At 39.8% G+C, this 26,710-nt stretch overlaps 2 protein-coding genes across 2 annotated transcripts; both read left to right on the top strand.

Annotated features, from left to right (window-relative positions):
* Positions 1–1,806: 1,806 nt before the first annotated feature.
* Positions 1,807–18,204, top strand: LOC5505738. The gene is made up of 10 exons (XM_001626448.3): positions 1,807–2,222; positions 2,363–2,773; positions 4,664–4,868; positions 7,133–7,226; positions 9,354–9,401; positions 10,494–10,657; positions 15,002–15,080; positions 15,715–15,744; positions 16,830–16,946; positions 17,835–18,204. Exons 1-10 carry the CDS (start codon positions 1,868–1,870, stop codon positions 18,045–18,047), a joined length of 1,716 nt encoding a protein of 571 aa, XP_001626498.3. The 5' UTR covers positions 1,807–1,867; the 3' UTR covers positions 18,048–18,204.
* A 6,044-nt stretch (positions 18,205–24,248) lies between these two features.
* LOC5505729 lies at positions 24,249–25,246 on the top strand. Its single transcript, XM_048727783.1, has 2 exons — positions 24,249–24,474; positions 24,878–25,246. The coding sequence occupies exons 1-2, from the start codon at positions 24,272–24,274 to the stop codon at positions 25,176–25,178; spliced, it is 504 nt and encodes a 167-aa protein (XP_048583740.1). The 5' UTR covers positions 24,249–24,271; the 3' UTR covers positions 25,179–25,246.
* The last annotated feature ends 1,464 nt before the right edge of the window (positions 25,247–26,710 follow it).

The following is a 26,710-nucleotide window of genomic DNA, read 5'->3' as shown; positions in this document are numbered from 1 at the left end:
CAACTTGTACAACACAGGTTTCAAATTCCGCTTTTTAGGGCGCCGAATGGTCCCCCGAAATTTCGATGTGCTCGCATGCTCACACAATTCCGTGCCCGCATGCTCGCGCAATTTTTTTCCGCCTAAAAATGCTCGGTCTCGCATAAAAAACGAGGCGCTCGCAAGTGCTCGCAAAAGACCATTCGGGGCCCCCCTTTTTTATGTGCGGATGAAAGAGGGGAGCATCGAAGAAAATAGTTACGTTCGCTCGTAAGAATAGATTGCAACTTGTATTTTTCTTCACTTCACTTTATTTATTGCGCAACCTATTTGTACAAATACATTAGTGCGCAGCGCATGTTCACATCTAAAGCCCATTGTGGACGCCTCTGCCCGGGCAGAGTGGTTAAGTTTCGACATAAAAGCAGACTGTACATTTTAGGACTTATAGCAGATGGATGACCTATTTGGTAAGCCATTCTATGCTCGAAAGCTTTCGCAAACTACTCGTAAAAACTTCAGCTGGCTACGTTCAGGAGTTAGGAGTTGGCCTAGAGTTGGTACAAACTGTACAAACAGAGCGCGCCCGCCTCCTTTTGCCGCCAAAAAGCGTGAGGCGCGGAGATGGTCAAGGGGGGGGGGGGTCCATTGAATATCAGGCTCTTTTATCGTTCCCTATGAAGTATATAGCTTTGCCTGCTATTTGGGCTAATTGTATTCAATAGAAGCCATGTTTTTATGATGAATTTCTTAGTTGTCTTACCTTGAGTCGTCAAGAGTTTTTTTGGATTTTTGAAAGATACTCATCTAAAAAAAGGCTACTATGTTTTTAAGTTGCAAAAACTTTTATACACAGAAGACGATACCGCAAACTGCTTGAAATTTATTTCTGTACACAACAAGATAAAAAAAATGACAATAGAGAGTTCGGAAGCGCGCATTTACACAAAATTTAAATCCAATACGAAAAAACACCAGGGTATTAGAAACACATCTTCTCAAACTCAATAAATCTCCAGCCGAACCCCCTTGAAGACGCCGGCAAGCATTGAAAATCAGGAAGGCTGCAATATACTACCTACCCCTAGCTCCGTTTTAGCTTGTCGAAGAGGGCAATACCCACCCATGAGAAAGACGTGAGCCTTTTAACTGTTCAATTCCGTCTATCACTCAAGAAATATTGTACAATCAAAGTGAGGAGTATTTTTTTTGCAATAAATTAGCATAAAGTATTAAAGCGTTGCAGTCATTCTGCTGAATTATTACAAAAAAACAATGATCGTTCTTCATTCTCTCTCTCGTCTTATATATTTCCTTTATTTATATTGTTATCGAATTCATTCTATTTTTTTTTTGGTTATTCAAAAGTGCGCAACAGAAAAACCTATAATCAGATAATGATCGTAGCTCGGAACACTGATAATTTTCACCCCTAAAATACAGAATTGTTTTCTAACAGAGATTATATTGGTCAAAACCTAAAAGTTTTTTTAAGTTTTATTTTTATAATATTTACGTTGAATAAATTTACACATCGCACACACCTGTTAGATCCTGTTGGAAAGCTAAGTTTAGGGGGGTAAGGGTGAATTGTGGTGAATGGACCTTAGGGGGTGTGAGTGTGTGTGAGGTGGTATGAATTTGACAGCTAATATCACAAATAAAGCAGTTTTAAAAAATGTCCACGCGAATCTTATAGTTTTTTTTTTTATCGGATATCGTTGTTATAGTGCTTGTTTATTGGGAACATTCTGATTTTTAGGAGAAAGTAATATTAACCCACCCCTCCCATCCTTTGCTAGCCTTTGTGTTTGACAGCTCATGCATGCAGAACAAGAATTTTGAGCAAGTTCGCTGCAAGAGTCGGTGAAAGCGGAACTCTCTTGTAATGGCGTTGTTTTTTGGAGTTTTTTCTTTATTATTTGCCCTTATTCCTGGGTCTTTTGCATCCGAAGTTCCAGTAGGCCATTTAAAACCGCTAGGTTCGCATCGACCGCCGTCTACTGACCTCATAGATGAAATAGAGGGCTTCCCAAGTCCTCAAGACTTTTGGGAGAAATGGGTGAAGCCATCAAGAGCTCTTGTACTTCGTGGAGCAGCCAAGCACTCGGAAGCTTTTACAAAATGGACAGATGAGTACCTTAAAGAAAACTACGGAGATTTAGAAGTGAGACTTGAAGGGAAGAAAGAAAAATCTGGTCGAATTCCGTCTGGGGCTATGGGGGTCGGACGAGATACTATTGGTACGAGCTTGCTATTGTTGTTTATTATATTGTTTCTCTGTAGGAAACAGCTGCTTAATAAAAACATAACGGGTCACTTATTAGCATAAGATTTATTCACGACTTTGTCGGTTGTATTTAATATGCATTTTTTCTTGTAGGTAATTTTGTTGACAATGCCCACAAACCAGGAGCTAAATCATACATTGTGTCTGATATGCCATCTCCCATGTACAAAGACTTTGCCGTTATCCCTCCTCTCACTTGTGGCACGTTCAAGGATTACTTAGTTGAGGTCGACCTCTGGCTCAGCGGGGGTGGTACTGCTAGTATTATGCACAAAGATGCCTTTAACGCCATTAATTGCTTGATGAATGGCACCAAAGTCTGGAAGATGATTGAGTATAAGTATGAGGACAAGATCTACAAAGCTTGGGAACCACCAGAGATGGTTGGAGGGTTTTCAAAGATCAATGTTCAGAATGTTGATCTTCTCAAGTACCCCAAAGTGGCAGAAGTACCGTGGTCACTAGTCACAATTAATGCTGGCGACTGTCTTTTTCTGCCTAAAAGTAAGTGAGGCAAAATACAGAGCCAATTGAAAAGTTTGTTTTCACTTAAGGATGCAAGGGGAAACACTTATGCAAGCCCAGCACAAGTGAGAATCAGTCAACACCACTGCAAGTGCATCTAGAAGTTGCATTCGCCATTTTATACTAAAGCATTTAATGCATCCAGACAACTTTGGGCAAAGATTTTTAGTGCGTCCATTTACTCTATCTAGTATAAAGGCAGGCCTTGGACACATCATACATCGCGACAAGCTATATTATTTAGTTTGACTGATCAACAAGCTAAAGTGTTTGCGACTTGGTGCCATTTAGTTTGTCTTGCCTTTGTACCAGATGAAGTTTCTGGAAGACCATAGCCATAGCAGGCCTTGAATTATTGGGGGGCTTGATACAGAAACATTAAGAAAACAAGGGGGGCACAGCCAAGCCCCTACTGGTCATTTCCTTGTAATTTTTTAAAATATTGGGGCAGCAAATGCCCCCAGTGCTCCACCCCCTGCTACGGACCTGAAGACGTATAGGAAAGTACAGTTCAGCCTGGAAGAAACTTAACAGCGATGCGCACGTTTTTTTGCGTGTAATTTGAGTGTGGTGCATGCGAGGATTTTGCATGTAAAACACTAAGTGTGCTACACGATCGGTGTGTGTAGTTTTCCTTTGTTATGCAGGAATGTTGGCTATTGTTCGTTCGAATTCTAATAACGTTTGACTCAGAAGCTTATAAAAAACAGAGTGAAAGCAATCTTTTTGTAGACATGGGAGCAAGGGTTTTCAGAGGGCGATTCAGTAGGGCACCAACAAAGTCCGACACAGGATTCAGAACTATTTCATTGTTTGACAACAATTCACAGTAAGAGACTGTAACTGGCATGCTATCGGCAGGCGAATTCAACAAAACTTTCGCATTTTCTTTCTTCATTAAATAAAGAACCCCTCTCCTATGTAACTGACGTCAAGTTGATTTGTGAAATGTATGGACTAAGAATTTCGTAGCTATTCCTGTTCGATACTCAATAAACAACATACGCTTTATTTCTTCAATACAATGCGAAACTCTTAGTAACCTATACAACAAAAAAGACTAAAGATTTCAAAGCGTTTTTAGAAGAGCGGCTCAACACAGTTAGAGTAATAGGCTTCAGTATTTTTTTTTTAGTTTGAACATACATAAAAACACGTCAGTTCCACATACAAACTTCGCACTTTTCCTTCTAATCAACACAAAACGCTTTCTATTTTTAAGTTCACTTGCTATAACTAAGCCCAAATTAGAAATAAAGTTTGAATCAATTATTTATTTGCTGATATAAGTAAAACAAAAGTTGTATCTGGCATTAATTCACACATATTATACATGGTTCCGACTTATCAAACGTCGAAGTTTTTTTTTCTTCGCATAATATAAACGTTGAGTGAGACATAAAAATGAGGTGTAGCTCCTAATATTCTCAAGGGATTTGGTAGAAGTTAATGAGGCAAACAGGTGCGTGTAGTTTGGTGCATGTAGTCCAAACAAGGTGCGTTGAGTTTGAGTGTATGAATTTAATTACACTCAAACTACACACAAAAAATGTGCACAAAATGTTAGGTTTCCTCCAGGCTGTACTGTATGTGAATAGGCAATCAACAGATGCTGCGTACAGGAGCCAACAAAAAGTCAACAAAGAGCTAATGTTTGGAACCTCAGTTAAACAACTCTTTTACAGAGGCATAAAACGTACCATGTATTTCCTGGCTCCACCATGTCTAAGCATACCAGCTAGTTCCTTTACTCCTGATAATTTGGGTCAATCAAAGTGGACCATCGAAAAGTTTGTGAACATTTTAATTATTCAGTATATTGTTTTAACATTGATAGTAAATGTTGATTAGAGTTTTTAATGTTGTCAGGTTACTACCACCAGGTAACATCTTCAGGGGATACAAATGCAGCAGTGGCTCTGTTATTCTCACGCTTTGACCACATGGATAACCTGGACTTTAGCGACTGCAACAGAGAACTCAAGCCAACGCCCCTCAGTGAGATGGACATTGATTGGAAGTATAGCGGCCATGGAAACCTAACAATGGGAAATACTGATGTTGGCATCGTCAAGTAAGTTATACATCAACAGTTACAGAGATACAGCCAGATCATTATACATGCATTATACATTCACGCCTTCTGTGGGCCACATAATTGAGCCAAATCAGTGAAATAGGTGACTTCTGATAACAGATCACATGACTTTTGGGGTGGCATATTCAGTCAAAAATAAACACAGAAATGGCTATGCCCGTCATGCCAGGGAACAAGAAAAAAAATAAAATCTTTAAATGAAAATAAACACTTTTATTTGTAACACTAAATAAGTTCTTTTTTGTTGCTGTTATTTTGCTGCTAAAAGCCTGAGCGCAAAAAGTCACATGCTCTCTTAGCCAAGTCCCCTATTATTGAACAAATTCCTGGATTTCCTGCATAATTTGTTAGAGTTTTAAATAGTTCACATAGTTGTGTGGAAATTTACATTTACTAAAACATGAATATATTACCACTGCCATAAATAAGAAAGTGTTCATTAACGTTATTCATTATTGAACAAATTCCTGGATTTCCTGCATAATTTGTTAGAGTTTTAAATAGTTCACATACTTGTGTGGAAATTTACATTTACTAAAACATGAATATATTACCACTGCCATAAATAAGAAAGTGTTCATTACCGGTAAATACCCTGAGGACGAAGGGGGAACAAGACGCTGTCCCCATTTATTGTACATAATTTTTCACTGCTCCCCGCCTACAAACCCAAAAATTGTAGAGATCCCCCATTCTGGGGTACCTCATCCTATCCATATCAAATAATTTTGTTATCTAAAAAGTTATCTAAAAAGAAAAACAGTTGTACACACATGAATTTGCTACCCTCGTAACCCATTAGATGTATTGCTGGATTCTGGCCCCAAATCATAAAACACAGAATGGATCCTTGAAATACAACTTGAAAGTCAACTTTTAGCTTACTAGTATTGAACTAATGATATATTTCCAAGGTTTCAATTTCTGATGATCTGCTTGTCATAGAAGATATCAATAGGAATGAATATTTATACACATAATGCAGTGACTTGCAACTAGTTATTGTACCAAAACCTCTTAATTGGGGTATTATTTAAATAAACATCACGCCTCCCCCATTAATTATATCTAATATTTACCTCAATACACCAAAAACTGGAATTTGACCCTGCAGAGTCGAATTCCAGTTTTTGGTGTATTGTATTCTGGTACGAGATCATGACAGTTTGGGCTTTTTAATATTTACCTCAATATTCACAAACCAGAAGCATTGGCGATAAGATCAGGCAAATGCTTTTAAGGGGCTTTAAAGAGTTTCAATTAAAACAAATTCTTGTAAACAATTCCCCGCAAGTCTTTAGCCAAACTTTTCTAAACTTTAATACCAAAGAAACATCATGCTCTGAAGTTGGAAAAAAAAATCAACTGGCAATGCTAAATGCAACTTTATTTATGTCAGATTCCTTGTATGATAGAACAGAAATTGTGCTTTGCTATATGTATGCAATTCTTATGAAAACACCACATACAGAGTAAGAGTAAGTTGCTTTTATCTGGGATCTTTCACCATGAAAGAGATAGCAAATTCATTTCTGTAATTTCAATTGGAGCCCCAATTAAAATTGTTCATCAAATACCCTGAAGGGGGGGGGGGGGGGGGAAGAATATATAGAGAGGGGCTCCAAAAATTTTAACCCCCCCCCCCCCCAAAAAAAAAAATAATTGGGCCCACTTATTGGGCCTTTTTTTTAAAGGCCTTTTTTTCAGCTTTAATAAATTTCAGTTACATCACTATTTAATTTGTTATAAGTGTTAATAATATAGTTTATAATATATCAGTTTCTAATATACTTTACTATAGTAAACACTGGCATATAAGAACTCAGAATTTTCTAAATCAGGCTGGATAGGTTTTTATAAATCGAGGTACTTTTTAAAAATGCAAGGTATTTAAGTTCTTTTATTTTATATTATGAAAAAGCAAGGTATTTAAATTCATATTTTTTCATATACATACAGTCACTATAACAATAACAATCAATTATAAGAACATTTTGTATGTAACTACAGTATGCTATGCACAAAGCATTTATGAAAATAATCTTTTCTCTTTTGTTATCAACTGTAAATCCGAATTTTGACAAACAAAATATTTGAGTGATTTTTCAAATAAGAACACACCCCTCCGTAACAGACCTGGCGAGAAATAATTTCCAGGCAGTAGGTTAGTTCTAGCTGGTGACATACCAAATGACTTTAATAACACAATTGATTCTGAAATACAGTATGTTTTTTTTCAGACATTCTATGACGTTATTGTTTGAGGGAAAAGATAGACTGGACAAGAAATCTTTGATGGCAATGGAGCATAAACCGCTTACCACAGAACAAAAGGTGAGTCCATCCCTATGAAACTGTTCATTCTGATCTAAGTTACCTCTTTTTCACTGCCCATTCCTACATGCTTCATGTTTACATGTTATTATGTTCCTGTTTCACTGCCCGTCCCCACCCCTAGATGTTACTTTATGTTCCTCTTTCGCTGCCCGTCCCCACTCCTAGATGTTACTATGTTCCTCGTTCACTACCCATTCCCACTCCTAGATGTTACTTTATGTTCCTCTTTCACTACCCATCCCCACTCCTAGATGTTACTATGTTCCTCTTCCACTACCCATCCCCACTCCTAGATGTTACTATGTTCCTCTTTCACTACCCATCCCCACTCCTAGATGTTACTTTGTGTTCCTCTTTCACCACCCATCCCCACTCCTAGATGTTACTATGTTCCTCTTCCACTACCCATCCCCACTCCTAGATGTTACTATGTTCCTCTTCCACTACCCATCCCCACTCCTAGATGTTACTATGTTCGTCTTTCACTGCCCGTCCCCACTCCTAGATGTAATTTATGTTCCTCTTTCACTACCCATCCCCACTCCTAGATGTTACTTTGTGTTCCTCTTTCACCACCCATCCCCACTCCTAGATGTTACTATGTTCGTCTTTCACTACCCATCCCCACTCCTAGATGTTACTATGTTCGTCTTTCGCTGCCCGTCCCCACTCCTAGATGTTACTATGTTCCTCTTTCACTACCCATCCCCACTTCTAGATGTTACTTTATGTTCCTCTTTCACTACCCGTTCCCACTCCTAGATGTTACTTTGTGTTCCTCTTTCACTACCCATCCCCACTCCTAGATGTTACTTTGTGTTCGTCTTTCACTACCCATCCCCACTCCTAGATGTTACTATGTTCCTCTTTCACTACCCGTCCCCACTCCTAGATGTTACTATGTTCCTCTTCCACTACCCATCCCCACTCCTAGATGTTACTTTATGTTCCTCTTTCACTACCCATCCCCACTCCTAGATGTTACTTTATGTTCCTCTTTCACTACCCATCACCACTCCTAGATGTTACTTTATGTTCCTCTTTCACTACCCGTCCCCACTCCTAGATGTTACTATGTTCCTCTTTCACTACCCATCCCCACTCCTAGATGTTACTTTATGTTCCTCTTTCACTACCCATCCCCACTTCTAGATGTTACTATGTTCCTCTTTCACTACCCGTTCCCACTCCTAGATGTTACTATGTTCCTCTTTCACTACCCATCCCCACTCCTAGATGTTACTATGTTCCTCTTTCACTACCCGTCCCCACTCCTAGATGTTACTATGTTCCTCTTTCACTACCCATCCCCACTCCTAGATGTTACTTTATGTTCCTCTTTCGCTACCCGGCCCCACTCCTAGTTCCTCTTTCGCTGCCCATCCCGAACTCCTAGATGTTACTATGTTCATCTTTTACTACCCATCCCCACTCCTAGATGTTACTTTATGTTCCTCTTTCACTACCCATCCCCACTCCTAGATGTTACTTTATGTTCCTCTTTCACTACCCGTCCCCACTCCTAGATGTTACTTTATGTTCCTCTTTCACTACCCGTCCCCACTCCTAGATGTTACTTTATGTTCCTCTTTCACTACCCATCCCCCCTTCTAAATGTTACTTTATGTTCCTCTTTCACTACCCATCCCCACTCCTAGATGTTATTTTATGTTCCTCTTTCACTACCCATCCCCACTCCTAGATGTTATTTTATGTTCCTCTTTCACTACCCATCCCCACTCCTAGATGTTATTTTATGTTCCTCTTTCACTACCCATCCCCACTCCTAGATGTTACTTTGTGTTCCTCTTTCACTACCCATCCCCACTCCTAGATGTTACTTTATGTTCCTCTTTCGCTACCCAGCCCCACTCCTAGTTCCTCTTTCGCTGCCCATCCCGAACTCCTAGATGTTACTATGTTCATCTTTTACTAGCCATCGCAACTCCTACATGTTACTTCTGTATGTTCATCATTGTAGGATCTAAGGAATTTTCTGTGCCAAATTTGATGCTGATTTGAGAAGACCTGAGTCACATACCTGAGTATTTGATGCCCATTTGAGTACTATAAAAGTGAAAAACTTATGCAAAACAACATTTCAACTCATAGCTTTCTTGACAGGCCAAGAAACAATACTATATCGGTTATTGCCGACCTCATGTAGAAAAGGTACGTGTTCATTATATATTCATACTCATCTTCCTAAACATGCTAGAAATTCCCTTGCTTTTTCTGGGAGCGCTTACAAAGGATGGTTTACAAAGGTCTGCAAGCAAGATAATCCTGTAGCATTAGCTGAACAAAAAGTGTCGATACACTCCAGTTAACCTTTGTCAGCCATTTTTTTATTGTTTTATTCAATATTTGAAGGCTCATAATGTGCTAAAATCTCAAAATAACCGTCTGAAAACAAAGTTTAATACTTTATTTACCAAATTCAATTGAATATATTGCATTGGCTTCCATAAATCAGCTGATGGAAATGGATGCATTTTCGAACTTGGTACTTCGCTAGTATGACAAAATGATGGCTGACAAAGGCTTTTTAAGTGTCATTCCTCTTTTCTTCTTTCTCACCCCTATTGGATCTGTCCGCAATAGCGGGATCCCTGTGTCTCTAGCAAGTGTTTCAGGGGCTCTGCCCGATCAAGTGGGAGACTGCTTCATCGTCAAAAAAAAAGAGAAACCCCACCCTCTTTTTCCTCTTTTCTTATTTTTTTTTTTACTCAAAATCCAAGATTGCAGCTACGGTCGTTTGAGATGATTGAGGGATTGTTTAGGGAGGAAGTAAGTGGGTGTTCATTTAATACCCCCTCGGCAGCTCAGGGTATTTAATAATGAACACAATCTCCTGCAGGCTTGTGTGGTAGAACAGTGTATATTATTTTGGACTAGCTTTTTGTTTCTTATATCATAGTGCTAAATATTCTTTGATAATATCTGCTTTTATGGGCAACGAGCGAGCAAGATCTTTATGTTGAAATTTAGCGAAAAAAAGGAACTTTGTTCGGTTCTTAGCCTGCGCTGAAAGCGTTTCTGTGGGTTTCCAGCGCAAAAAAGAAAAGCCACGAAAACCCACAGAAACGCTTGCTACGCGGGCTATTTGGTTCTCTATTCCTGTTCCTGAAAATTCCACGCAGTGAGTGGACTCCACTCACTGGTTTTCCACGCAGTGAAAGTGCGTGAACCCCACTCAGAATCCACGCTGGAAAATGTTAAAATACTTTCAGTCTGTACTGTAGAGGTGCTGTTTGTATACAGATCTGGGAGATGCTTGATGGTGACAAGCATGGCTTTATCACTCTACAACAAGTCCAGAACTTGACAAGAGACCAGATGCGCAAGTTTATAATTGCAGCTGAGGGCACTGATATCACCAATCTACCAGAGCATGAGTATGGACATGTGGATCTAAATGAACTCATGTAAGTAGTTTGCACGTGTGGGAACAATTATGGACAAGTTAGGGGGTGTTGATTAGTTATCCTGGGGGGGAGGGGGGATTTTGACTCGGGACACCTTTAAGTATCAAAGCCAACCCTTCAGTGTAATTTTTTCAAGTGCCCCCCTCCCCCTTAACAACCCCCAGGATTCAGTCAGAGTTTTAAAAAAAAATCAGAGCACCTTGGAGGATGGTATAACTAGGAAGACTACAGATAAACTGTAGAAAAACTAGATGGTTTTTTGACTCTGTGTAAGCGTGATGTACATGTAGACAAGCTATAAATCAACACAAGGTCGAAGAAAAGGCTCTGTGAGCGAATTCGTGAATGCAAATTTATTGTTCTAGTTAATACTGAACAACGCATTCAAGATGCTGAGAGTACATAAAAAGGTCCTTTTATCTTTTTTTCTTTTCGATGTCATGACAGTATAATTGATTATTATTATTATTATAAAAAAATAGCGCTATCAATGGGAATCGAACCCAGGTCGGCTGCGTTCGGAGTCAAGAGTCCGCACCGCTAGACCAAAGTTGCATTGCCGAATGAACATGTAACCAAAATTAGTTTTGATACTATTGGTAAAGTACCGTTCGAAAAGTTTTTGCTAGCATGTCAACTTTTAGCATATTCCTTTCGGAAACAAAATAAAATACCCGCAATAATTGATCACGCTACTGTCATACAATGTGTTTTATGCATGTTAACATTCTAGAAAGGCGCAAAGTCTTTATTCGATGAATAAGCGAGGGTCGTGTGTTTGTACGAGTTTCGTTTGATATTTAGTTTAGCTGATTGGGAAGAATTGTGAAAAATTAATTTGTGGAAATATATCCTCTTCTATTTTGTTCTTCTAACAGAGGCTTTTTTCACCCTGCAAACAGGGACCCTGCTAACACAGGCTTTTCCCGGTGTTTTTCTCGGACTTAAATGTCGCAGATTTGGCTAGTTGTAAATGTTTTGCAAGCATTCACGAGTTAAAAAGTGTGTTGGACACCTCTGTGAAACAGAGTAGTTGCACTAATGAAGGGCTAAGGTTTGAAACCTCAGCACAACTACCTTGTTTCACAGAGGCGTTCACACTTTTTTTGGAGGCCCCACACCCCTTTTTTGTGGCTGAAAATTTTCGCCATGTGGACGCTTGCCTAGTAGACGCTTGCCTAGTGGACGCTTGCCTAGTAGACGCTTGCCTAGTGGACGCTTGCCTAGTAGACGCTTGCCTAGTGGATGCTTGCCTAGTAGATGGTTGCCTAGTAGACGCTTGCCTAGTAGACACTTGCCTAGTGGATGCTTGCCTAGTAGACGCTTGCCTAGTAGACGTTTGCCTAGTAGACGCTTGCCTAGTAGACGGTTGCCTAGTGGATGCTTGCCTAGTAGACAGTTGCCTAGTGGACGCTCGCCTAGTAGACGCTTGCCTAGTGGACAGTTGCCTAGTATACCCTTGCCTAGTAGATGGTTGCCTAGTAGACGCTTGCCTAGTGGATGCTTGCCTAGTAGACGGTTGCCTAGTGGACTCTTGCCTAGTAGACGGTTTCCTAGTGGATGCTTGCATAGTAGACGGTTGCCTAGTAGACGCTTGCCTAGTGGATGCTTTCCTAGTAGACGCTTGCCTATCGGATGCTTGCCTAGTAGACGGTTGCCTAGTGGACGCTTGCCTAGTAGATGGTTGCCTAGTGGACGGTTGCCTAGTAGACGGTTGCCTAGTAGACGCTTGCCTAGTAGACGCTTGCCTAGTAGACGGATGCCTAGTAGGAGGTTGCCTAGTGGACGCTTGCCTAGTAGACGGTTGCCTAGTAGACGCTTGCCTAGTAGACGGTTGCCTCGTCGACGGTTGCCTAGTAGACGGTTGCCTAGTAAACGCTTGCCTAGTCGACGCTTGCCTAGTAGACGCTTGCCTAGTGGACGCTTGCCTAGTAGACGGTTGCCTAGTAGGCGGTTGCCTAGTCGACGCTTGCCTAGTAGACGCTTGCCTAGTGGACGCTTGCCTAGTAGACGGTTGCCTAGTAGACGGTTGCCTAGTCGACGCTTGCCTAGTAAACGCTTGCCTAGTGGGCGCTTGCCTAGTGGACGCTTGCCTAGTAGACGGTTGCCTAGTAGACGGTTGCCTAGTAGACGGTTGCCTAGTGGACGGTTGCCTAGTAGACGCTTGCCTAGTGGACGGTTGCCTAGTAGACCATTGCCTAGTAGGTGGTTGCCTAGCAGACAGTTGCCTAGTGGATGCTTGCCTAGTAGATGGTTGCCTAGTGGACGCTTGCCTAGTAGTTGGTTGCCTAGTAGACGCTTGCATAGTAGCCGGTTGCCTTGTGGACGCTTGCATAGTAGACGCTTGCCTAGTGGACGCTTGCCTAGTAGGAGGTTCCCAAGTGGACGCTTGCCTAGTAGGCAGTTGCCTAGTGGCCCCTTGCCTAGTAGGCAGTTGCCTAGTGGCCCCTTGCCTAGTGGACGCTTGCCTAGTGGATGCTTGCCTAGTCGACGGTTGCCTAGTGGACGGTTGCCTAGTGGACGCTTGCCTAGTCGACGGTTGCCTAGTGGACGCTTGCCTAGTGGATGCTTGCCTAGTAGACGCTTGCCTAGTAGACGTTTGCCTAGTAGACGCTTGCCTAGTAGACGGTTGCCTAGTGGATGCTTGCCTAGTAGACAGTTGCCTAGTGGACGCTCGCCTAGTAGACGCTTGCCTAGTGGATGCTTGCCTAGTGGATGCTTGCCTAGTAGACGGTTGCCTAGTGGACGCTTGCCTAGTAGACGGTTTCCTAGTGGATGCTTGCATAGTAGACGGTTGCCTAGTAGACGCTTGCCTAGTGGATGCTTTCCTAGTAGACGCTTGCCTATCGGATGCTTGCATAGTAGACGGTTGCCTAGTAGACGCTTGCCTAGTGGATGCTTTCCTAGTAGACGCTTGCCTATCGGATGCTTGCCTAGTAGACGGTTGCCTAGTGGACGCTTGCCTAGTAGATGGTTGCCTAGTGGACGGTTGCCTAGTAGACGGTTGCCTAGTAGACGCTTGCCTAGTAGACGCTTGCCTAGTAGACGGATGCCTAGTAGGAGGTTGCCTAGTGGACGCTTGCCTAGTAGACGGTTGCCTAGTAGACGCTTGCCTAGTAGACGGTTGCCTCGTCGACGGTTGCCTAGTAGACGGTTGCCTAGTGAACGCTTGCCTAGTCGACGCTTGCCTAGTAGACGCTTGCCTAGTGGACGCTTGCCTAGTAGACGGTTGCCTAGTAGGCGGTTGCCTAGTCGACACTTGCCTAGTAGACGCTTGCCTAGTGGACGCTTGCCTAGTAGACGGTTGCCTAGTAGACGGTTGCCTAGTCGACGCTTGCCTAGTAGACGCTTGCCTAGTGGGCGCTTGCCTAGTGGACGCTTGCCTAGTAGACGGTTGCCTAGTAGACGGTTGCCTAGTGGACGGTTGCCTAGTAGACGCTTGCCTAGTGGACGGTTGCCTAGTAGACCGTTGCCTAGTAGGTGGTTGCCTAGCAGACAGTTGCCTAGTGGATGCTTGCCTAGTAGATGGTTGCCTAGTGGACGCTTGCCTAGTAGTTGGTTGCCTAGTAGACGCTTGCATAGTAGCCGGTTGCCTTGTGGACGCTTGCATAGTAGACGCTTGCCTAGTGGACGCTTGCCTAGTAGGAGGTTCCCAAGTGGACGCTTGCCTAGTAGGCAGTTGCCTAGTGGCCCCTTGCCTAGTAGGCAGTTGCCTAGTGGCCCCTTGCCTAGTGGACGCTTGCCTAGTCGACGGTTGCCTAGTGGACGGTTGCCTAGTGGACGCTTGCCTAGTCGACGGTTGCCTAGTGGACGCTTGCCCTGTTGATAGTTGCCTAGTAGACAGTTGCCTAGTGGATGCTTGCCTAGTAGATGGTTGCCCTGTAGACGCTTGCCTAGCAGACGCTTGCGGCCCCTTGCCTAGTGGACGCTTGCCTAGTGGATGCTTGCCTAGTAGACGGTTGCCTAGTGGACGCTTGCCCTGTAGATAGTTGCCTAGTGGACGGTTGCCTAGAAGACGCTTGCCTAGTGGATGGTTGCCCTGTAAATGCTTGCCTAGCAAAGGCTTGCAGCCCCTTGCCTAGTGGAAGGTTGCCTAGTAGACGCTTGCCTAGTAGACGGTTGCCTAGCAGACTCTTGCCTAGTAGACGGTTGCCTAGTAGACGGTTGCCTAGTGAAGCAATGACAGTTGCCTTGTAGCATAAAAGATGTTTCCAATTCTGCTCTTCCATGGTAATAATCTATCAATACTATAGTAATAAAATATTGTTATTTAATAAATATTAATAAGATGATATGTTACTGATTTTGCCCTTTCCTAATTCAATATGTTCGCTTTGTTTTTAGAGAAACTATTAAGGGCATCTTAAAGGCGGAAAAGCAGATGAAGAAAGATACATTTGTTAGACGTTACATGGATTCACCAGTATGTACTCTTTGTTGCCAAGCCCCTTGCTCGCAGGCGTTCACTCAGTGGTTTTAGCTTAAATAGCCCATCTTTGTGATATTTATATCGTTGTCCTCTTCCTCGTTCTTCTTCTTCCGGATCTTCGCGGTCTTTTTTTTTTCGCGGGTCTTTAAGTTAGCGATTTTTTTTTTGAAATCGCGAAAATAAGGAAGTTATGTACGCGAGAAAATTAAGCAAAATGGGGCACCCCGGGGTTAATCGTCTGCAAAATCAATTTTAACCATAAGGGATAGCACTTTTTGTGTGTTCGAAGGATATATTAACCCTAAGAGGTGGCGTTTAAACTAGGCCTAAGCCTCTCAATGATCACTTTTTCACATACTTAAAGGACCTGTTTGATACCTGTGACCCAAAGTTTAAATACCGTAACCAAGAAAAGATGGGAAACACTATAACAAAGAGCACAGAAACCTTCGGCATGTACACTTCTTGTTTGTTTGTAACTGATCATTTTTCACCTTGTTTTAATAAATGCGTGTGAATTGTGTATCTATGGGTATTTAAAACCAATTAGTTTCTAAGTTAGTCTTTTTATGCCCTTGGCGGTAGAAAGGTATTCACTTACTATAGAATCTTGTCTTCTTTTTTGTAGTTGTTTGGTTCAGAGTTGTTTGCCAACAAGGTTAGTAATTTCATTCCTATAATATATATATACTCTATTCCTTATTGCTCGAATAGACCACAGTAGATGTCTATCGCGTTTCACCGACTTTGGAAATCAAAAGATTCAAGATTCAGCCCTTTTGCCGATTGTTACGTTATGTGCTCGTGACTCAACAACGAAAGGCTCGCGCCCGTTTTGCAAAAGCTCGCGCCTGACTCGCGGAACTCTCGCGCCTATCTCGCGGAAAGCTGGCGCCCATCTCGCGGAACGCTCGCGCCTATCTCGCGGAAAGCTGGCGCCCATCTCGCGGAATTCTCGCGCTTATCTCGCGGAATGCTTGCGCTTATTTCGCGGAATGCTCGCGCCCGTTTCGCGGAACGCTCGCGCCCGTTTCGCGGGTTAATTCGCGGAATTGAGAAGCTCTAAGGTACGTTTTCGCGTGAGTCGTCACATATATACTCTATTCCTTATTGCTCGAATGAGGGCCTCCCCCGAATTAGCGCCTCGCCGTGGACAATTTGAATACACGCCGCGGCCTTTTCGGGCAATAACGTTATTTGATGGATTTTGTAATAATAATTATAACAATGTAAAAACCTTGAAACTCCTTTTAACAGATATATTTAAAGCGGTTGCGATCACTAATACTTTACTACAAAAGAATCGCTACAAAAGAATCTATTAGAATCCGCACTGTTTAACAGGCCATCCGCTTTAAATTATCAGTCACATCCGCAAAGAAACTCCCAACAGACACACTGCTTTCACAATTCTGAAATATCTTTCGCGTTTTCAGTTAAAAATCATCGGAGATTGTTACATAATCGACCGGAAGTAAATTGGTGACAGCGCGGCGTTAAGCCTGGATTTCTGTAGTCGTAAAGTCGTAACAGCATTCTGCAAAAACTTCATTACCTATCGCCATGGGCAGTTAAAGGGGCTAATATTTCAGAATTCTGCGGCCGGTAACCTTCGCGAGTCGTGTGTTCACCTTGGGGGGGGGGGGGGGGGGGGGGGTGGGCAACCGGAGACGACTGTTACGACGCTTAGACTGTTACGACTGTACGGAAACCAGGCTTTATTTGATTTTGTTGTTGCTTTAGTTGTTCAAGGTACTGGATTCTGATGGCGATGATGTTATGACGAGGGAGGAGTTCAAGAGTAATAAGAAGAAAGCCCTGGAGCCGTACTTTGTATGGAGCGACTACGCTGGTGATCGAGTATGTGTGCCTGGATACAGGCGTTTGACGGTGTTTTTATTGCTAAAAAAAAAACAGCAAGAAAGCCAGCCTCAAGCGACCGTAGCCGCCATCTTGGATTTTGAGCAAAAATAAGATACCCCACCACTCCCCCTCGTTTCTTATTTTTTGCTCAAAATCCAAGATGGCGGGTACGATCATTCAATTTTGATTTTTGCGATAGAAACACCACCGAAAGCACCTGCATCTAGGTGAAGTATGCGAGCCTTGTCTTTTATATAATAAGTATTATAACAAATAAACAGATGATATTCACATTTTTCAAATTCACCACATATTTAAATAAAAAGCGATCTGTGCAACACCCCGTTATATAAAATTAGAATTGTGAAATTACAGTGGTATGATGAACAAGTATGATTAAACTGTCCATGATAACTATTCCAATCAACTGATTGATGATGATGACGATGATAATGAACATGATGAAGAAGAATAGGACGATGATAACGATAATGAAGAATATGATGATGATGAAGAATATGGTGATGATGAAGAATATGATAATGATGATGAATAGGATAATAATGATGATGAAGAATATGATGATGATGATGAATATGACTGAAGAAACATATGGTGATGATGATTATGATGATGATAATGATGACGATGATGAAGAAGAAGAATATGATGAGGATTATGAAGAATAGGATGACGATGATGATGATGTTATAACAAAGCTTGCCTACCGCTAACGGCTGTGGCCCAACTTCGAAACCTTTCTGGGACCGTGAGGTCTGGTTATGACTTTGCTATTATAAGCGGGTTGAGCTTACTCATTTGTTACCAGTCTCTCGGATAAGACCTAAGTAGCGGGTAACTAAATTATTTCTTACTCCTCCGCAGCGTGACCAAGTCGAAGATGCGCCTGATGTTGACTTGTCTAATGACGCCTACCTGGATCCCAGGCAAGAGGAAGAAGAAGAAGATCCCGAGGTTAATGGTGGAGAACCCGGTGAGAACGAGGCAGAGCCTGAAGGAGAGACAGAAGAAGCAGAAGAACGCGAGGAGGAATCAACCGAGGAAGGACATCCAGGTTCTACGCATGAAGAGCTCTGATGACCGCGAGGTAGCATGTTAACTAAGTTTGGGTAATAGCTAGTCATCTTGGTATATTGTCTCTTTATGAGTCTCGACTTAAAACGGCAATCGCACCAGTTAACTTCCATAGGGCAGACCTAAACCTCCGCTTTAAATTATAAGTCACATCCTCAAAGAAACTTCCAATAGACACCCCGCTTTTACATTTTGAAATTTTTTTTCGCGTTTTTCGTTGAAAATATTCAGAGATGGTTATGGAATAGACCGGAAGTAAACTGGTGACATTGCCGCTTTGAATTTCGACGATGGATTCCGTCTCAAACACAACTGTTCAAGATTTAAATAGTCAAAAAGGGGTAAGTTAAATGTTTAACGTAATTTCGCGTTTTTAAAGCCGCATTGTCACCAGTTCACTTCCGGAGGTCCGACGGAAACCTCAACCGTTAAAGACATAAGAATCTATTAGAATCCGTGATATTTAACATGCCATCCGCTCTAAATTATCAATCACATCCTCGAAGAAACTGGCAATATACACACTGCTTTCAATATTTTGAAATATTTTTCGCGTTTTCCGTTAAAAATCATTAGAGATTGTAACGTAATCGACCGGAAGTAAACTGGTGACAATGCGGCTTTAGCATTTCGAGTTATTTATCAGCTTAGTCAAGCTATGCTCAGTATTTAAAAAAAATTAACATTGTAAGCAGTTTACTGTCACATAAATAAAATAACATTTTGGTAATACTTTGTTGATGTGTATTTGACGTACAAACCCCACCGTACTATGAATGACCTACAAACCAACCCTACTATGAATGAACTACTATGAATGACCTACAAACCAACCCTACTATGAATGAACTACTATGAATGACCTACAAACCAACCCTACTATGAATGAACTTCTATAAATGACCTACAAACCAACCCTACTATCAATGAACTACTATGAATGACCTACAAACCAACCCTACTATGAATGAACTACTATGAATGACCTACAAACCAATCCTACTATGAATGAACTACTATGAATGACCTACAAACCAACCCTACTATGAATGAACTACTATGAATGCCCTACAAACCAACCCTACTATGAATGAACTACTATGAATGCCCTACAAACCAACCCTACTATGAATGAACTACTATGAATGACCTACAAACCAACCCTACTATGAATGAACTACTATAAATGACCTACAAACCAACCCTACTATGAATGAACAACTATGAATGACCTACAAACCAACCCTACTATGAATGAACTACTATGAATGACCTACAAACCAACCCTACTATGAATGAACTTCTATAAATGACCTACAAACCAACCCTACTATCAATGACCTACTATGAATGAACTACAAACCCACCCTACCATGAATGAACTACAAACCCACTCTACCATGAATGAACTACAAACCCACCCTACCATGAATGAACTACTATGAATGACCTACAAACCAACCCTACTATGAATGAACTACTATGAATGACCTACAAACCAACCCTACTATGAATGAACTACTATGAATGACCTACAAACCCACCCTACCATGAATGAACTACTATGAATGACCTACCATCAATGACCTACAGACCCCACCCTACTATCAATGACCTACTATGAAAACTTCAGTATGGCATCTAATTTAGAAGCCATAGACTAAACATTGTCCAATTATCCTATCTTTGGAATGCTGTTACACCCATTACTTGTTCTTTGCAAGGACAAAGCTTGTCAGAATGTAGCTTTGTTACAAATGTACATTAACAGAACTTTTATGAGCTGAAGTCTTTTTAAGGGTGAGATACTAGCAACAACCTTGTGCTTTTATATAATATAATAAATCTGTAAAGAAAACAGTTTTATATCAACCTTAAGAAATTGGAAAAAGGGAAATATCAAGAGACTGCTTAAAATAATTATTCCCATTATTGTTATATTTCTTTACCAAACCTTTCAAGTGGAGTCAATTTCTTTTGTTTTCCTCTCCCCGTTAACTAATTTTTTAAGCAATAGATATTCTTTGCTGTTTCCTCTCTACCCCAAACCTAGATTAATTAACTGGTTGGGTTTGAAATTAAAAGTTAGCATTAGCAAGCTGTCAGTGATGACTTAGATGTATTTTTTTTTTAGAATTTGCTTCCGTAGCAAATATGTTTTTCTACATTGCATTTATTTTGGAGTAGGCAACCAACAACAGGCCATTATATGGTAAAAGGTGTGTGCACCAATGTAATGCATGAAAGGAGATATATTTGTGGATTTTAATTTACAAACATTTCTGAATAATCAGTTTAATGAATCGCCACTTAATCGATACATAAAAATTACAGTATATGGCATCTAAACTGACTATATTTTTGGGGATCTTTGGAATGTAGTTACATCCATGACATATTCTTCACAAGGGCAACGCTTGTAAGAATATTGTTTGTATTAAAACAATATTTACAATTGATATTCTACTATGAAGGAACATAACAATTGACCATTAGACTCTTGACAACTTTGACAGCCATAGTAACACCAGGAATTGTGTATTTTAATCTACCGCATAATTTATATTATTAAATGATGGCTGGATCCATTTTGTTACTATAAGCTGTAATAAACTTTGGTATTTTTAATCTCATTAAAAAATCTATTGTAAAGATGAGGAGAGCAGGATCCTAGACCCCTAGCTCTCCTAAAACTACATCAATCAGTCAACACAAAAAGTGTTCAATGCGGGCTCCGCTTTTAGGCAGTGCCTAAATCTATATATTATAGCCAGTCGAAAGTTGGCTCGAATTCGTCTCGAGAGAAATAAATGAAACGAAAAGGGTTGGATTATCATGGAATTCGGTTAAATTTAGTAGCGTTGTCCCTGCACTTGAATACATTTGTGGGATAACTTTCGCCTGTTAAAAAAAATCAAATGAATTATAAAGAGGTTGCTTTTACCCATACGTATTAGTGACATTATTTTCCCATAATGATGATAGAGAAAGTGAGAACAACATTTATATCTCACCGGTAAGTGCAAACGTTGTTTGAAGTAGAATACATTTAATTTCAATATGAATGATAATCTATATGGACGTTCAACAAAACGCTTTTTTCCATCGGCTGGTTTGCTGATGATTTCACAATTGCTTTGATGGAGTCTCTCAAATCAAGAGTTACCTTTGTATTCAAATAGTTATTTCAAGATTTCTTCGCCATAATATTGTTTTCCAGTACCAAATGAGAACAACAACAAAGAAGTAACTGACAAGGGCACTTTTTTCTCAATTCTGTTACACCGCGGTGATCCTAGATACTAATCCCCCAGATACTAAACAGATACTAAAAACTCTCAGGGGGTACTTCATATAAAATGAAAATAATAAAAATAGCTATTTACCTAGTAAAATCAGCTAGAATCGATGGAAAGGCATTATAATTATGGTTTCTTAAATTATTTACAGCAACTTCTGTAATTTGTGTAGATCCTATACTGTGTCTGATTAAACTATTTTGTCTGGTTTCTTGTTTCTTGTTGTTTTTCTGGTTTAGGCGCTCGCAAATTTCTATGCAATACAAAAGAAAATAGCTATAATATACATTCCTGAAATGTTTATATACTGATTAAGCGCCAAGTTATCGCTTGATTTTTAAACAGCAAAAGTTTACTTTTGTACTTTTTGGCGCCGACATAATGAATGTTGTCGACATTGAAGACCACACAAGTGGAAGTCACGCTTGGAAGTCACGCTAGCTACATCAACTACAGCAACTGCGCTACATCGCAAAATTAATTTAGAGTTAAATATAAAATGGACTCGAATTGACTGAGATAAAATCAAATCATCCGAAAGACATCCGAAGGATTTTTTTTCCTTTTGAGATCTGCATAATTTTTTGGACAAGTTTCTTACCCGTTGAAACGAAAAAAAAAAAAAAAAAAAAGAAAAGAAAGAAATTTTTTTCCTAACCAGCTGATATTAATACAAACAAATCCACTCCACCGTATTTTTTATCCAGTTGTATTAAACTATGTGTATGTGTAGGATTGCCTAGAAATTTAGCCTAAATCCGCAAAAAAGCGGAAAAATCGCTGTAAAATAAATATGTTGACGTATTTCCAGCCGTACTCTCTAATTCTATGCAGAAAATAGGTAATTTTGAATATTTTTTGTTATCACCAATTACCGCCCTTCCTTGCTATTAGTTTCTGTTTAGTATCTGTTTAGTTTCTGATTAGTATGTGTTTAGCATCTTAAAAAAATTACACCTTTTGCTGCTATTACGAGAAGATACGCCTTCATTTGTGCCAATAGTCAATTAATAAAGCGAAAAGACATTCATTTGAACGAAAACTCCGCGGTTTCTATAACCCAGAAAATTCCTAGACTTATAAGCAGTGACTTTTGACGTCTTTCAAGATTTTAGAAAGAAGTGCTATTTGAAAATTTGCGCAAAGTTTTCGTAACCGAACTCTCTCCTTCAATAAATTACCCCCTGACGACATCAGTTATTTTATAAAAATCTTCTCTGTATTTTATAGCCAGTAAAAATTAAGGTCGAATTTGTCTCCAGGGAAAAAAAATGAAACGTAAAGGGTTTGATTATTATTTAATAAGGTTAAAATTATTAGCATTGCCCCACTCTTTAATACATTGTAAAGGGACCAGTTAGTAGATGCTGAGCTCCCTGTGTTTACCCACAAGGCCAGTAGGGTGGAGTACGATTAAAGATGGCGTCTCGTAAACACTTATATTGATCATACCACAACAGGAGCTTAGCTTCGCCACAAGCGTTAAAAACTTCGAATGAATTATTAAGAAAAAGTTGCTTTTACCCATTTTACACGTCTTATTGTTGTTATTCTCCCATGATAATGATAAAGAAAATTATTTGATTTAGAAATTAGATCAAGTAATGATTATCATTTTTTTTTTCTCACTGGATGCTTGTTTACGGACGTCAAGAAAAATGAATCCTGGAACGTTTTATAATTTGAATGAGCCAAAGGAAAAAAAACAAAAAGTAATTTTAGATTATAGATATTTTAAATTATATATATTTTAGATATTTCTCCTTCATTGGGAAGAGCTGAAATTTTGCTCAAAGTTTTTGTAGCCAGTCAAAGCTCGAGTTTTGATGGAAATCAGAGAAACAAAAATGGGTTTGATCGTGACGGAGATTGATTACACTTTGTAGAAAACTCGATTCTCTTCTTTGCGCAAAATTTATTAAATGAGTTATGAAAAAAGCCCCACAAAAAGTTTTCAATTTTAAATGAGACAATAACAAGGGTGTATCTAACTAATGGCACTTAACCCAGTTATCTTTGGGGTGGTCTCTTTCGAAGGTTGACCAAAATACCTCAATATTACAGATTTGAGTTATTCGCGCGAACGCGTGTTTTATAGGGCCCATACGAACCACATACCATTTGGAAGATGAAAATATAAAGAATTGACAAAGTCTATCAACTCTGAAAGGTTATATGGACTTTAAGTTTTCGGGTTTTGTGAAGTAAAATTAATTCTTAAGGATAGGGAGTGTGGTCCCACAACTGCAGGATATTCTTCTTTCTATTTCACTCGATTGCCCCCCGATGACATCAGTTATATTAAAAAATGCTAAAAGTTCCGTAGCCAGTGAAAATTTACTTTCTGGATAGTTGCATGTTTATAATATAGATATGTCTTTACTATTGATTGATGATTACGGGGGTTCTAAAAGTCTTGTGGCTGAAATTACTCTTTTTGGTGTAAACAATTTAAGTTTTGACTTCGAATGCAATTAATTAAAATTAACTGGAACAAGCAAAGCATGCGAAAGGAAAAGGAATTTGTGAAAATGGGTGTGAGCTATTCACGTAAAAGGCCATATAAGGAGCATTACTTTGCACTGGAACAAAACAAACTGCAAGTAAACGTCTGCAGTAAATTGGTCTCTCTAAGATTGATTCTGTCTTTTCCATGAAGGTTCGAGTAGGAGGAGTAAAACTATACAAAAATTTGCTTTAATGGGAGATCACTTTGATTCAGGGGAGCTATCAAAGATTCGTGATACTGTTACTTGTATTACTGTGAGAATACAATACATATTCTATTTGCAATCTTCGATTTCGATTTCTCTAGTGAGTTCGTTGAGGGAATCGAAATGTAAAAACTATCGAAATAGCATTTTGGACATCTCAGTAAACCGGTTAAATCATACTAAAACTATCATTCTATTTCAGCTTAAATCATCAATGGCAACATCGAAGATTATGCTGTCAATCATTCTGCTGCTATCGCGATACATCAATGCAGATGTTTGCGATGGCTTTTTCAAGATGACGAATTCATTGCTGAAGGGTCACGTGATTGAGACAATAACAGCAACCGAGAAAGACTGTCGAGTGATATGCAGTAGCAACAGCGCTTGTTACTCGATTAACTACATCCGTGAAACGTAAGTATCAAAAAAGTATGAAAAAGAAAAGAGGGGAGGGGGAAAAATAAAAGAAAACATAGAAAAAAAAGCAGATGGAGAATAAACATACTATGAAAATGAATATTAAGACTAATAATAATAACCTGTACATACAAGGCATATGAATCTAACTTTCTTTTATTATACTTTCGAATACTAGCATCCTCCCTCGAATAGCTTTTGCTAACTGCTTGTTCGGCGACTCAACAATTTTGTATATATTTTCCTAAATAAAGTTTTTGTTGTTGTTGTATCATACCGATAAACAGACAGACTGGCGGATGGACGGACAGAAAGACGGACGGGAGGACTGTAGAACAAACAGACAGAAAATTTGATGACATTATTCGCGTTAATTGATCTGAATTGTAACCTTTTATAGGTCGCAATGTCAGTTGAATGGCGACACCCATTTTGCGTTCCCTGGACATTTCATTCCTGGAGCAGCGCCTGGCGCGTACTACGCTATTGTGAAACCAGTGACCAAGTGCAGTAACATGTTCTGTAGCAGTGGTATGACGTGCAAGATGCGAGAAGGCGGAAAGACATACAAGTGTGAAGGTAAATACGACATGTTATTAGTGAAATGGTGTCTTCATTTTATTTCCCAGCCAATTCAGCGTCGAAAAATTTGTTTGATACATGAAAAGCTGGTAATTAAATCTACTTTACACCCAAACTGATAATAAGAATAAGCAAGTCAAAACGCCGAAGAAAGTAGCTACTATTTAGTTGACATACGTAACCCAGGAAAAGTTGAAGAATTAACTAAGCATCTTCATTTCCATTTCCCTAGTGGAAAAAGGTCGTATGGTGGAGAACGCGGGCTGGGGAAAATGCCAAGAAAGGGATAAAACAAGGCAACTGCCAAGTCTTCATTTTTTTCAGATTTGGTTTTATTTTTGTTCTCTTGTTTCGAGCACCTTTTGTTGTCTGCCCTCTTGTTATTTGTTAATGTCAATTCTTTATGATTATCACTTTTTTCGTAGATGTAGATGAGTTTGACACCTCAAACCCTTGTCATATAAACGCCACGTGCACAAACACCGTGGGCTCATACGAATGCTCGTGCAAGCCCGGTTTAGTTGGGGACGGTCTTAGGGTGGGTGGTCATGGGGTCGGTGGGGTGATTCGTTTTTACATTTCAGCGGACCAAATTTCCGCTATACCGCTCCCCTTGCTCTTCTTTTTTTTTAAAAAAAAAACTATTAAAAAATAGTTATTTCAAGATTTCTTCACCTATTTGTTTTCCAATAATTGAGAACAATAACAAATGTGTGGCTGACAAGGGCACTTTACAACTTTATCATTATCTCATCAGTTACCAGAAAATTCCTTGGTTTAAACATGGCTTTTGGGATCTTTAAAGATCTCTTTTCGATCTCTTGTTTAGATCTCTCCTTTCATCAGGGAGAAGAGCTCTTTGAAAATTTGCGCAAAGTCTAACTAAATGAAAATTCGAATAGTCTTGTTGGAGATCCGAGATTGATTGAAAATAGTTTGATAATGACGTAGTTTGTATAAACTTTGTAAAAGCAGCTGAGGTTGGTTTTTAGAAGCGGCAAAACGACAAAACCATGTTTATGTAGCAACATAATTCAAGAAAGATCTCCTTTTTTCCGTGACTTCGGAAAAATCTGTTTTAATTTATCATTTTCGTTTATGTTGTCTTATTTCTTGCGATGCAAGATGTCACAGAGCGATGGATATCTTGTTCAGGATATTCTCCTCTTAAAAACAGCTGTAGCTGTATTTTTCTTGTAAAAGCAGCTGTAGGTTGGTTTTTAGAATCGACAAACGACAAAACCATGTTTTTTCTAGCAGCATAATTCAAGAAGGATATCTTTTTTTCGTCACTTAGGAAAAATCTTTATCATTTTTTTTTCTCAATTCAAATACCAGACGATTCCTTGACTTGAACATGACTATTGCGGTCTTTAAAGATCTCTTTTCAATCTTTTCTTTAGATCTTGCTCCAGGTATAAGAACTATTTGAAAATTTGCGCAAAGTTTTTGTAACTAAATGAAAGTTCCGATAGTTGTGGGAGATCCGGGATTGAACGAAAATGGTTTGATAATGACGTAGTTTGAATAAACTTTGTAAAAGCAGTTGTAGCGAGGTTTTAGAAGCAACAAAAGACAAAACCATATTTATCTGTCAGCATAATTCAAGAAGGATCTCCTTTATTTCGTGACTTCGGAAAAATATCTTTTA

This window comes from Nematostella vectensis, chromosome 5 (genome assembly GCF_932526225.1).
Source record: "Nematostella vectensis chromosome 5, jaNemVect1.1, whole genome shotgun sequence".
Lineage (NCBI taxonomy): Eukaryota > Metazoa > Cnidaria > Anthozoa > Actiniaria > Edwardsiidae > Nematostella > Nematostella vectensis.
Note: the sequence above shows the minus strand (reverse complement) of the source record. Positions and strands in the feature narration are given on the sequence as shown.

Bases quoted from the DNA above. Each gene is read 5' to 3' on its own strand.
- LOC5505738 (XM_001626448.3), top strand. From the start codon at position 1,868: ATGGCGTTGTTTTTTGGAGTTTTTTCTTTATTATTTGCCCTTATTCCT. The intron at 4,869-7,132 runs GTAAGTTATACA...GTTTTTTTTCAG, and splicing joins ACTGATGTTGGCATCGTCAA to ACATTCTATGACGTTATTGT. The intron at 16,947-17,834 runs GTATGTGTGCCT...ACTCCTCCGCAG, and splicing joins GCGACTACGCTGGTGATCGA to CGTGACCAAGTCGAAGATGC.
- LOC5505729 (XM_048727783.1), top strand. From the start codon at position 24,272: ATGGCAACATCGAAGATTATGCTGTCAATCATTCTGCTGCTATCGCGA. The intron at 24,475-24,877 runs GTAAGTATCAAA...AACCTTTTATAG, and splicing joins ATTAACTACATCCGTGAAAC to GTCGCAATGTCAGTTGAATG.